Here is a 13034-nt window from a genome sequence, read left to right on the forward strand (position 1 = left end):
ATCCTTTTTGACTGAGGTCACCCCTGAATTACACTGTTAATCTTTAGAATCTTACATTACATTACACAACGTATATGCACATCTTTCTACATGAGATACACTAGGCTATGTCACAGAGAAATAACCATTTCCAACTGAACAGACTGAAAATACCTTAAACTGCCACCTACGGTCGCAATGAGCCCACTATGAAACAACACAACTCAACAGTTTCACATGAACAGAGCAGACCACCAGCTACAGACCAGTCAGTCAGACCAGTTTAACTCCAAAAGCAGCAAATACAAACACAAGACAATAAGCCAGCAGTAACCAGCAGTAACCAGTAAGCCCACTAATGCATTAAAACTGCTCTTACCTTAAGATGAACTTAATGACAACAGGCATGATGATTAATCCATCAGTGGATAGAATTATTATTATTATAATTATTATTACCCCAAGTAAAAAACTGTCTGACACACTTTTACACCCTGAAAAAAGGCACCCTGCTACTAATTAACAATAATACATTGCACCTGTGCTGACCTACTGAACCGTGGAATAAACCATTTGTCAAGTCAGGGGGGGGATACAAGTGTGCAGAATATAATACCTTATGAAAGCCATCATTTTGTACCAATATGCATTATAGTTTGTTCACAGTAATTTAATAACAGAATAATCAACACAGATAGTCATAGAGACAATGGTGAATTTATTGTAAGAAGTAGATGTTGTCATCTGCCCATTTGTCAATTTGGTCAAAAGAAATTGGTTGAACAGAACTCATATTTCGGGACCATCGCTCCATTGTTTAATGGTGTGTAATGCAGGCTGCCACCCTATGATTGTGGTCATGTGATCCAAGATGGCCGCGGTGTGAATAAGGTCAATAGACGCCTCTGTTGCAATGAAATAGCATTCAGTTTGGCAGTGTGACTCTGCACTTGTGAAGAACAACAGATTACCTGCGCAAGCATGACACAGAATCTGAGATCACGAACACTCCCAGAGAAGAGCATAAGATACAGACAGATATTACATGAACATAACATTGAACCTTTCAATGCAATGAGTTAAGATACCACATAATCATCAGCATCCACAATCTACAGAATCATCATGCATTAACTCTTTAACCACCAGAGTTAAAACATCGTCCAGTCTCCCCTTGCCAGCGATTTCGAGCGTTTTTTTTACTAACCTTCGAAGATCCACTGATATATTCATTTTTTTCCAATGCGCATGTAAACAGAGGAGGTGAGGTTGGAAATCACACATCGCTCTTCTCTCCACCAGAAAAAGAACATTATATCCGGTCGTACTTCAAGTTTTCAATCGCTAGTTTAAAGTCCTCTTTTCAATTATCATGATATGCGTTTAATAGATTATGGTCCCATAATTATATATATTATATTTTTAAATAATGATAAAGTAGGGTATTTTTCTAGGAGCTTCTATTGGTTCTACCAAGTGAAGACCCGCCCTGGCTGCGGTTGCAGCCAATGGCAGTCGTTTCCGGTTGCTTTTCAGGACCGGAAGTTTCCAAGATGTTGGATTTGAATGCGCCGAAAAAGTGGCTTAAAAAACGGTCTATAGAAACCAATGTGGTCAAGTGACGGTCCCCTTCATTCATATTTCTGGGGTGAGACCCCTAGAGCCACTGAACAAAAACATGGAAGCACAAAAATCACTTATCAGCCCCAGTAGGACAAAGTCATGCTCCATCGCACAACAAGGTTGCACGGCACTAACAAGCTCACAGCGCAACGCGTCCACGACACGCTGTGAGCCGCCTTAGCGAATCGGGCGCCACCTCCGTCGAGGAGGGACGCGGTTGGTTTACGGTTTTCCAGAGAAGGCTTCCAGGTTGAATGCGGTGTCCATGAATCGCTGCAGCTCCAGCAGGTGAGTCTGCTTGTTGCCGGTGGCCGGAGCGGCGGCGGGCTCCCGCCCAGCATACCTGCACAAACACCACATACACACACACACACCAATTAGCCGAAATAGAGTAACGAAGTCATGACATCATTCACTCATCCCCCGGTTCGCGGAAGTAATTTCTCTATGGAGATAACATTGAATCATCTTAAAATCGTCTCATATAAGCATTGTGGTCCAAAAACAGACAAAGGGTCTCCACAATATTTTCGGGGAGGTGGCTCTGTATGGTTTATGATAGTCAGTTACTAATATTTGATACAGACTGTATCTGGTGAAAATATAACTAATTCGGCGACAGTAACATTAGTGGTTTCCCACCATCAGTTGATTCTTCATATCCATATGAGTCAAACCGCTCAGATCATTTGTTTTTGTTTGGAACACAGTTCTTATATGACATATATAGATATGAAATAAGTCTATGGGAATTCAGAATGGGGGGGGGGGGGGGGGAACGGGAACCAGGTAGGATGCGTAAATGACGTCAAACCTCGTAGCTCTATGCAATTCCAATGGTGAAAGCTGTGTTGTTTCACCCGGGGAAGGAATGGCGGAGAATGACGTAACATTGGCTCATACATCCACAATTGGCTCATACTAGGACATGGTTGATTATGGTGAGTCAGATTTATGTTTTTATGGCATATGTTCATTTCATGATCAATACAAATATCAATCAATCAATCAATCAATCAAAGTAAAATAACAAAACGGGGACAAAAAGACTGCTTCTTCCACCAGAGTAGAGGAAACAACACACAGACCAAGGGGGCGGAGCTTACCACACAGGGCGTGTCTGTGCGGTGGTGGTGCGGAGGCGGGGCTTGACGTAGTCATAGTAACCCTGGTTCTTGTGTTCCTCCTGACACCAGAGCAGCTCGGCGCGGGGGAAGCGCTCTGCCTCCACTCTGAGCAGGTCAAAGGGGAACGGAGAGAGCTGCATGGCGGGACAGACATTCAGTGGTGTAAAGCAGAGGTTCTCTACCTGTGGGTCGGGACCCCCAATGGGGGGTCCCCAAATTATTTTGGGCGGTCCCCAGATGGTTAACTTCATGTGCAAAATTGTTTTCTCACTCAACAGTAAACAAATCAACATAAGGTTTAAGTGTATAGAGAGTATGTGCACATTTCTAAAGTGACAATTTAAGGACTTTTTGATACCTCTAAAGTGTCAACTTAAACATTTTGAATTCCGGACTTTTACTTTTAACAGATTCCTATATTGCAGTATTGATACTTTAACTTAAGTCAAATAGAGTGAGTGAGTACTTTTTCCACCACTGGAGACATTTACACAATATATCATTAAGACCGCCCCCCCCCCCCCGTCTGAAAGGCAGTTTATTTCACTGCTTCCGTGTCTCGCTAGAACAGTAGATTTATCAATAGACAATAACTATTGATTGCATGGATTATTTCCTTCACAGAAACACACAATCATAGACACGGACACGTCATGTCTGTGAACGGTCGGGATATGGATAAAAAAATAGAAAAATGTTCAGTGACAACTTGAAAAGGTAAGGAAAATACGAAAGATAGCTGGCAGCGGTTAGTGGTGTATCAGCTGTAGATTCTGAACAGTACTTATAATGAAGATTCCCTGCCACGTAAGGGGGAAATGAATACATGAATATATAAACAAATACCCCGATGAAGAGCCTCGGCTCGATACGTCGTCAATAAGTTACACTGGAGCAAATGAGTGTGCAGGTTTATTGTTATGAATTTTACCTGTTCGATGCGAATGATAGCCACGCTGTCCTCCATGCCTCTGTTCTTGCGTTCGCGTGCCAGTTCATAGTAGACTTTGCCGGTGCAGAAGATCACTCTCTTCACCTGGTCTGCGTTGGTAGATGCAGACCCCATGTCTGGTATGATACGCTGGAAGTGGGTGCCTGAAGAACACCAATTATAACAAACTCATGTCGTCGGTATGAAGTGGTAACACTTTACACTAGTTGCGTCTTTTAGGCTTGTTTACATAGACCTGGCCGCTAGTTTCTCTGGCAAAATCTCAAAAGCTCGACGTCCCATTAGTCTGACAGTGGTTAGGTAACCCTAACCACCGTCAGACGTGGGACATTGGAAAACGCTGCGCTCCCGTTTCTCTTGCAAAAGAAAATGAAGAAAATGAAGCAGCAGAAAAGGGCAATGGCGCTGCCCTGCAGAAGGGCCAAGAATAAGGTGAATAGAGGGTTTAAAAAAGAAGAAATAATCACCTGGTAGCATGTCATCAAAGCTGGACTTGGCCTCTGGGTGACGCAAAAGAGACTTTGGAGTGAATACAATCAGCTGGGGAGAGAGAGAGTCTACTCAGTGAAGAAAGGTAATCAACGAACATTCTTCATCATAGTTTTAGTCAACGAAATCAACACTGGTTTGAATGAATTTAGGTGTGTGTGTGTGTGTGTGTGTGTGTGTGTGTGTGTGTGTGTGTGTGTGTGTGTGCGTGTGCGTGTGTGTGTGTGTGTGTGCGAGTGTGTGTGTGTGTGTGTGTGTGTGTGTGTGTGTGTGTGTGTGTGTGTGAGACCCACTGGCTTCCTGAAGGGCTTGAGGATCTGCCTGCGGAGCACATGGAAGAGGTTTGCGGGTGTGGAGCAGTTGACCACGATCCAGTTACAGTCGTACAGCTGGCGCATGGCGAACTCCTCGTTCGGCACTTTCTGGTGGCACAGTTAAAGGGTTGAAAGTGATTTGCTAAATGTTAAAGGAGCATTCCGAACGAGTGCTTTTCTCGTGTTATATCCCAGAACAATCGGTACAATTAAATGTATTTGTTTTTTAATCTCAAGTCCACGGCAGGTCCGACCACGAATGGTATTTTACGCAAAATTGTTTATTTGTATCGCTCAACAATTCCTTTTTCTTGTATACTGTACATCTATCCTTCATAATGGTGGTGATGTATCCCCAGAGTGATGTCAATAATGGGCTGCTGTAAAAAGGCTAACGGCCGCTAGATCCCACCCCCTCCGGTCTGAACTAACTCGCTAGAAATGGATTATTCTTTTTTCCGCCTCTACGACATGGTTAATGGATAGAATAACATCAGATATGGGAAGAAAAGCACTGTTCTAGAATTCTCCTTTAATTAACAGTTTGTTCAGTAAACAGTAACCCTTCAGTAACCCTTTCTGCCCAGCTCTTTTACTGAACAGAAAATACTACATTTTCAAGTTGAGATACCGATTTTATCCATTCGGGAAAGAGAACTCATACAGGATACAGGATGAAACAAGTGACAGGAAACAAAAAACAAGCAGAATGAGCAGAACATTGGAATTAAATTAAATTAAAACACTTGTGTAAGCTGGTAAATGGATTCTCTGTCCTGACTGGACAAAATTGTTGACCCACCAACAAATATATTATTTTAAAATGTGCTAAAGAGCTGGAGAGAAATAACAACTGAACAATAACAATGTGTTTGTATTTAACCAGGGACTCACAGGGAAAACATCTGGGTCGTCGTTGCACATCTGCAGAAACCTCTCCGGACGCGCCGATGAGTGCTCCGGACCCTGAGAGCGAGGTGAAGAGTTACAACCATAGTTCGGTGGTCGGAGACAGTATGGACAGGCCTTTAAGTTAAGGCATAAGAGCTGGTACTTAAGACAATCAAAAGACAGTCCTCAGACTCCTTGCTAAATAAAAAGTTCAAGACTGGTAAAACAGGACTGGCGGAAGTTAGGAAGTGTGAAAGCCACTCTGCCACTCAAAGTGAGTACTGACCAATTACAGCATGTCTTTTCCGGGACATACATTCAATTAAAAGGAGCTTTATTGGAATGAGGAGACAAACGTTTACATTGCCAAAGCAAGTGCCTCTGGGAAAGAGGGAGTCCTGCATCTGATTGGCCTACCGAACGTCCCCTTCTGTGACACACAAGGAAGCGTCCTTCAGAATTCAGGAAGCTTGCCTTAACAAATGCCAGTCCTCTTTTTACCAACGCCCCAGAGCCAGAGAAGGTGTCTACCTTTCTATGTCTATGTTCCTACCATTCCCTCCATGCCGTGGGGCAGCAGCAGCACGATGCCGTTCTGCCGGACCCACTTGGCCTGTCCCGGGCTGATGAACTGGTCTATGATGCACTGGGCCGTGTTGTGGAAGTCCCCGAACTGGGCCTCCCACAGCACCAGAGCGTTGGGGCTGGCCATGGCGAAGCCCAGCTCAAAACCTACAGTACGCACGCACGCACGCACACACACACGCACACACACACACACACACACACACACACACACACACACACACACACACACACACACACACACACACACACACACACACACACACACACACACACACACACGCACACACGCGCGCACACACACACACACACACACACACACACACACACACACACACACACACACACACAGACAGTATGGGTCAGGATAGAGAGGGTTAAACCAGTGGTTCTCAATCTTTTTAGCTCGAGACCCAAAAGAGAAATTGTACGTTTGCCCGGGATCCAAACTAGTGAAAAAAGCAGATATACTGTACAAGCTCACAACGTGGCACAGCTATTTTCACAACTTCTTAAACATTTGTTTTCTAATTTATGTAATTTCTTAAGATTTATATTTTATTTATTCATGACATGACTTAAAAATAATTTAATTCGTTTTTATTTATGAAACATTATGCTTTTTTGGGGGGGAATGTTTTTGCCCGGGACACAAACTAGTGAAAACAGCAGATCTACAATCTTGTAGATCGGCTATTTTCACAACTTCTAACATTTGTTTTCTAATTTATGGAATGTCTTAAGATTTGAATTGTATTTATTCATGAAATGACTTAGACAAATCATTTAATTCATTTTTTTTTTCATGAAAAATGTTGCTTTTTTGGGAATGTTTTTGGGAAATGTTTGGAAAATATCAAAATGTTGACCTGAAAAACGTTGAGAACCACTGGTGCTCAAACTCGCATGGGAAAACATCCAGGTCAAATTCATCAGAGTGAGGTTGTTGTGTGCAGCATGGTTTCTCAAAGTGTGTGCTGTATGTGGCACCCTAGGATACCATGACGCAAGTCCAGGTATGCCTCAGAATACTTTACTTATACTATTTGCCATTTATCAATATCACTTCAGTTTAACCACTTATACCAGGGGTGGGCAACTTTGATGAAGGAGAGGGCCACTATATTTTCACACTCACTGCAGAGGGCCACAATGCATAATACAAAAATAGCCGATCTACAAGCTCTACAAGATCTGCTATTTTTTTAATTGGAATCCTGAATTATTTTTATCTATTTCTTTAATTGGAATCCTGTACATTTTATTTAATTTCAAATGCAGTATGTAGGCCTACTTATGTTAACTTTATGAACTTAACTACAAATGTATTGGACATAAAAAAGACATGACTAGCAGGTCATGTTTGCATGTTTGGAACTGTAACAACTGAAATCAATATCTCAGTATTCAGATATGAACCTGCGGGCCGCATTAAGTGAAGGTGAGGGCCGCATGTGGCCCCCGGGCCGCCAGTTGCCCATGTATGACTTATACTTAGTAAAACGTATCTGAGTTGCACTGTACTTGGTGCGATCTTTTTCAGCCTACAGCACACCAAGTCTCTTCACCAAAAAATAGCAGATCTACAAGCTCACATGTCAAGTTGTGACCCGTTGTGAGCTTGTAGATCAGCTATTGTTGGTGAGTGTTCCCCCCAGAATAGGGATGCAAGAGGTTAAACGCCAAGTATAAAAGTTTTCTACGATCTGTCCTGATGTAAACAGATATTCTCTCAAGTTTCCCTGATGACATATCTGACTGTATCTTAGGCAGAAACCTGGGAAAAATGTACATATTTGACATAAATGTAAGGTTACTGTAAAGACAATGTAATTCAGGGGTGCCATGGTTGAAAAGGTTATTTACAGTGGTGACCTGAGGCCCAAAGTGTTTGAGAACCACTGCTGTGCAGCTATACTTACCCAGGACTCCGTACTCAGACAGAGAGCTGTTGGTACTGACCCAGTACTCTGTACTCAGACAGAGAGATGTTGGTACTACTGACCCAGTACTCTGTACTCAGACAGAGAGATGTTGGTACTACTGACCCAGTACTCTGTACTCAGACAGAGAGATGTTGGTACTACTGACCCAGGACTCTGTACTCAGACAGAGAGCTGTTGGTACTGACCCAGTACTCTGTACTCAGACAGAGAGCTGTTGGTACTGACCCAGTACTCTGTACTCAGACAGAGAGATGTTGTACTGACCCAGGACTCTGTACTCAGACAGAGAGATGTTGTACTGACCCAGGACTCTGTACTCAGACAGAGAGATGTTGGTACTGACCCAGTACTCCGTACTCAGACAGAGAGCTGTTGGTACTGACCCAGTACTCCGTACTCAGACAGAGAGATGTTGTACTGACCCAGTACTCTGTACTCAGACAGAGAGATGTTGTACTGACCCAGTACTCTGTACTCAGACAGAGAGCTGTTGGTACTGACCCAGTACTCTGTACTCAGACAGAGAGATGTTGGTACTGACCCAGTACTCCGTACTCAGACAGAGAGCTGTTGCACACGGTGTAAGGAGCCTGGTTGGAGGAGATGTGGTTCATGGGGACGCAGACCCGCTTGTCCACGTTCTGGTCATGGAGGACATGGTGGCGGTGGCTGTGGAGGAAGACATTATATTACGTTATTATGATTGGTATGAACATGACAGTATAACCATGGTCTGATTCCTTGGCAGAACACCTGTACCACAAGCCTGTGCATAACTCAATGATACATCGCCCCTGTCAACTCATGTATTAAAGCACAACCATCACCACCTTTAAGTATTGCCTTTTAAATATTGCCTCTGACACCTTTATTTCATATTACTGATCGATCCCGAATTCCACCGCACTGTGGAGACAAACACTGACAAATGGGAAAACACTCCACATTATGGCAACGAGGGAGGGAGTGGAATGTTTTGTCGCTGTATCTCTTATCTCCATATTTTTACTTGTTGTGTCTAAATTAACGCCCTACTTGATCATAAGTAGGGGTCGGCAACCTTTGTGACATGACGTGTCATGTATTTATTTTCATCAGTTTGCCATATCATAAGATTAATTATGAAACCACATCAAAATGAAAATATTCCAACAGATGTTTGATTGTCCATATACATATAATAAACTTTTTATACTGGATTTTCTTCCATAGCATGTAATGATCATTAGACCCCACTATCTCTCAGGCTCCCTCCCCACAGCCCCCAGTCACAATTCAGAGTTTGCATGAAAGGTTGCCTGCAACCTGCACTACAGCATCACACAAAAGCATCAAAAGTAGCAGGTCTGCGACGCTACTTTGGATGCTTTTGAATTTGAACGCAGAAAAAAAAAGCAACAGTTTTGAACATAATTTCCACCCGACAGAGACAAAGTATAGTAATACAAAAGGTGTGTGTGTGTGTGTGTGTGTGTGTGTGTGTGTGTGTGTGTGTGTGTGTGTGTGTGTGTGTGTGTGTGTGTGCGTGCGTGCGTGCGTGTGTGCGCGTGTGTGTGCGTGCGTGCGTGTGCGTAGGTTCAGGGTTTTTAAAGTGGGTGACGGGGCACCCTTTTTTGGACACTTAAAAAAACATTTAGTATCATTTTAAACTTGAAGTAAAAACATATTTTCAGTCAGTTCTAACCAAAGTGGCTATTATCTCAACGTTTTCCTCGCAACATAATCACTAAAATATGCTATAAATAGAAGGTGCTGGGAGTGAAAATTATGAATATAATGTAGGGGTGCCTCGGATGAAAAAAAAAAAAATCTTTATGGGGTGCCCCGAGCCAAAAAGGTTTGGGAACCCCTGGTGTAGGTGTAGGAGTGCTCATCCAACCTGAAGGTTCCTCTCTCCACGTCCTGTCCGCTGAGGCGCACGTGGATGCCCTCCTTGAGCAGCGAGCCGAAGGCCATGTACTCTCCTAGGGCCCAGTCACACAGCCTCTGTTCCACCATGGAGGCACGGCCCTTCAGGATGCGACTCAGACCTGACACATACAGTTACAGTATACATACTAGGGCATTCACGAATAGTGATTTTTAGTATTCTAATTATTCAACCTCAAAGTATTCGAATAGTCGAATATTCGACAGGACTCGCCAAACTGTCAAATATTAATTAAGCAAGAGGCGAACATTGTGAAAATAGCCGATCTACATGCTCACAACGCCTCGCGTTGCGAGGCGTTGTGAGCATGTAGATCTGCTATTTTCACAATATTTATCTGGGAAACCGAGTCACATTAAATGTAATACCTACTATTCCAAGTGCTTGTCAGGGTGGGGGTCCCCAGTTCAAATATGTTTATTTTGGGGGTCATGGCCTAAAAAGGTGCATTGACAACTCATTCTTATGACTTCCTATCTAGCCTTATAAGCTTTATAAACTATATATTTTTTTAAAGAGAAAACAATACAAAAATAAAAAAAAAGCGAATATTCGACTTCGGTGAACAATGTCGAATAGTGACTTTGATATTCGAATATTCAAATATTTGGTGAATGCCCTAATACAGTGTTTCTCAAATGGGGGTACGCGGAGGTACTGCAGGGGGTACTTGAGAGAACATGGAAAATGGAAACATTTATTTTACTGTTAAGTTTAATGATAAAACATTGACAAATGTATGTGAACGTGCTGCTCTGTATACGTAGCTTTAAACCAAATTAAGTACAAATGTTACTGTTACTGAATAGAAAACAGGCTACTTACTTTTATTTTCAACATTGACATAAAAACTGGACTTTTGATATCAGTATTTTCTAGTCAAAATATTGTCGATTAGAGCAGTGTTTCTCAAACTACCAAATTTCAAGGTATCCCCTTAACTCTGACAAATGGAACCAAATGAACCCTAACGGGTTAATTTGGTTCCATTTGTACACTGTCAGAGTTACAGAGTTGTGTGGCTCACTGAATTAAAGGGGGTACTTGGATTCAGCAATCAGGAAAAGGGGGTACTGAAGCCCAAACAGTTTGAGAACCACTGCCCTAATATATACTGTATATATGAAGGCCATGTACTCTCCCAGAGCCAGTCACACTCTCAATTATTGTGACCAAAGAAAGATTTATGATGTTATTGCGATAATGAAAAAAATCCCCAACATCCATTATCCTGGGGCGGAACATTTGCCAAAAAATTGCAGAACTACAAGCTCACAAGAGCTTGTTGTGAGCTTGGATTACAATTGGAATTGTATTCAAAAGACTATGACTAAAACTCAAAATAACCATAATAGTGTGTACTGTACCTCCATGTATGGTGAAGTCCTCCACGGGGACAGAGGAGGCGATGTGTCCGATTGCACAGAGGTCTTCTTCACTGATGCCTGTGGAAGGGCAGCTCATGGTCTGGGGCTGGCCATCTAGCGTGAAGAAACCTACACACACACGCACACACAGATGTTTTCTTTTATATATTTTTGGCTTTTTCTTCCTTTATTGATAATATTACAGTGAAGATAGGACAGGAAACAGGGTGAGAGAGAGATGGGGAGTAACACGCAGCAAAGGTTGTCAGGATCCAGATTCAAAGCCTAGATGTGGTATATGTATGCACCTGGACCACTAGGCCAGCGGGCGCTCCCAACACACAGATGTTAATCAAAGTAATTGAGTCTGTGACACCATTGTACAACCAAAAAGAGGGCTTAAGTGGCACTTAAGCCCTCTTTTATACTTTGGTTGTGACAATTTAACCAATTATTTAAAAACAAATCTATTCTCGTTGTTTTGTGCCGATTTGCAGATATAAAAATACATATACGCACGCACGCACACACGCACGCATGCATGCACACACACACGCACATGCACACACGCACACACACACACACACACACACACACACACACACACACACACACACACACACACACACACACACACACACACACACACACACACACTCACACACACACACACACACACACACACACACACACACACACACACACACTTATTCATGTCCACATAAACAGAGGTACAAAAAGAAAGGACATTTTACGCTGCCAAAGCAGTCAGACAATAGGAGAACAGCGCCCTCACCTGGCCAGGGTGAGTCCAGCCAGTGTTTGATGTGGAGTATCTTCTCGTCTTTGGAGTGTTTGAAAGCCTCCTCACAGATCCTGTCGTACTTGGCAACCTCCTCCTGAAAGATGAGACAATATGTGACATATGTGAGACTGGCGGTTACCATGGCAGCAAAACTGTGTAGTATCAGTGATGTCAGCATGCAGACGGTCAGACAGACATTTCCTAAATTAATAGTTATAAATGGACCCGTTCAGATCTATAAGGGTGCATTTGGTTATCTCCATCATTTAGCTGGGGACCACCTGGAACCCCCTCAAGGACCACTGGTGGTAAATGATAGTATTCCTCTGTGAGATTGGGTGCCTTGGAGGAGTTTGTGTTTGTTTTATAAGTACAGTAGTTGTATTACTACCACTTTCTTTCTTACATGAATAACGTCAGAGAGCTGATCGTATCTCACCTCATATTCCTGTCTGGTGACGACGCCTTCGGCGATGAGTTTCTCGGCGAACGTTTGCAGAACACATTTCTGCTTCTTGATCTGCTTGTACATGAGAGGCTGAGTGAACATGGGCTCATCCATCTCGTTGTGGCCGTTACGCCTGTAGCACACCTGCACACGCACATGCACATAAAGTGAGTACATGAGTACTTGTACACATGAGTACAAGTATGGTGTCACATGGACATCAGAAACGTGGTCCCCAAACAGTGGGTCGGGACCCATTTGTGGGTCACGGACACATCTTTTATGGGTGCCTTTATATTTTTTGTTAACTACATTTTGTTTTTAATTAGTATTAATTTCAAAACATTTTCAAAAAACAATCCCCAAAAAAAGCTACATTTTGACAGATTGAGCAATAATTTCATGAAGGAATAACATTAAAATCTAAGAAATTACATAAATTAGATTTTTTTTAAAGAAGTAGTGAAAATAGCCGATCTACAAGCTCACAATGCGGCACGAAGCGACACATTGCGAGCTTGTAGATCTGCTGTTCTCGCTATGGCCTGGGGCCTGTCTAATTTCTCTTTTGGGTCATG

The 13034-nt window shown here is 42.8% G+C and overlaps 1 protein-coding gene across 1 annotated transcript in view; it reads right to left on the reverse strand.

Annotated features, from left to right (window-relative positions):
- Positions 1 to 1824: 1824 nt before the first annotated feature.
- The window catches only part of LOC308298963 (2-oxoglutarate dehydrogenase complex component E1-like), a gene marked incomplete at both ends in the record, with an annotated part of 43879 nt that continues 32669 nt past the window's right edge, over positions 1825 to 13034 (reverse strand). The window contains 12 exons of the mRNA XM_080742675.1: positions 1825 to 1945; positions 2709 to 2863; positions 3661 to 3824; positions 4149 to 4221; positions 4464 to 4592; positions 5379 to 5450; positions 5929 to 6107; positions 8448 to 8575; positions 9786 to 9936; positions 11204 to 11332; positions 12000 to 12102; positions 12448 to 12600. Of these exons, the coding sequence (XP_080598801.1) occupies positions 1825 to 1945; positions 2709 to 2863; positions 3661 to 3824; positions 4149 to 4221; positions 4464 to 4592; positions 5379 to 5450; positions 5929 to 6107; positions 8448 to 8575; positions 9786 to 9936; positions 11204 to 11332; positions 12000 to 12102; positions 12448 to 12600 (1557 nt within the window). The remainder of the gene's footprint in view (positions 1946 to 2708; positions 2864 to 3660; positions 3825 to 4148; positions 4222 to 4463; positions 4593 to 5378; positions 5451 to 5928; positions 6108 to 8447; positions 8576 to 9785; positions 9937 to 11203; positions 11333 to 11999; positions 12103 to 12447; positions 12601 to 13034) is intronic.

This window comes from Nannobrachium achirus (assembly GCF_963921795.1).
Source record: "Nannobrachium achirus genome assembly, chromosome: 15".
NCBI classification, from domain to species: domain Eukaryota; kingdom Metazoa; phylum Chordata; class Actinopteri; order Myctophiformes; family Myctophidae; genus Nannobrachium; species Nannobrachium achirus.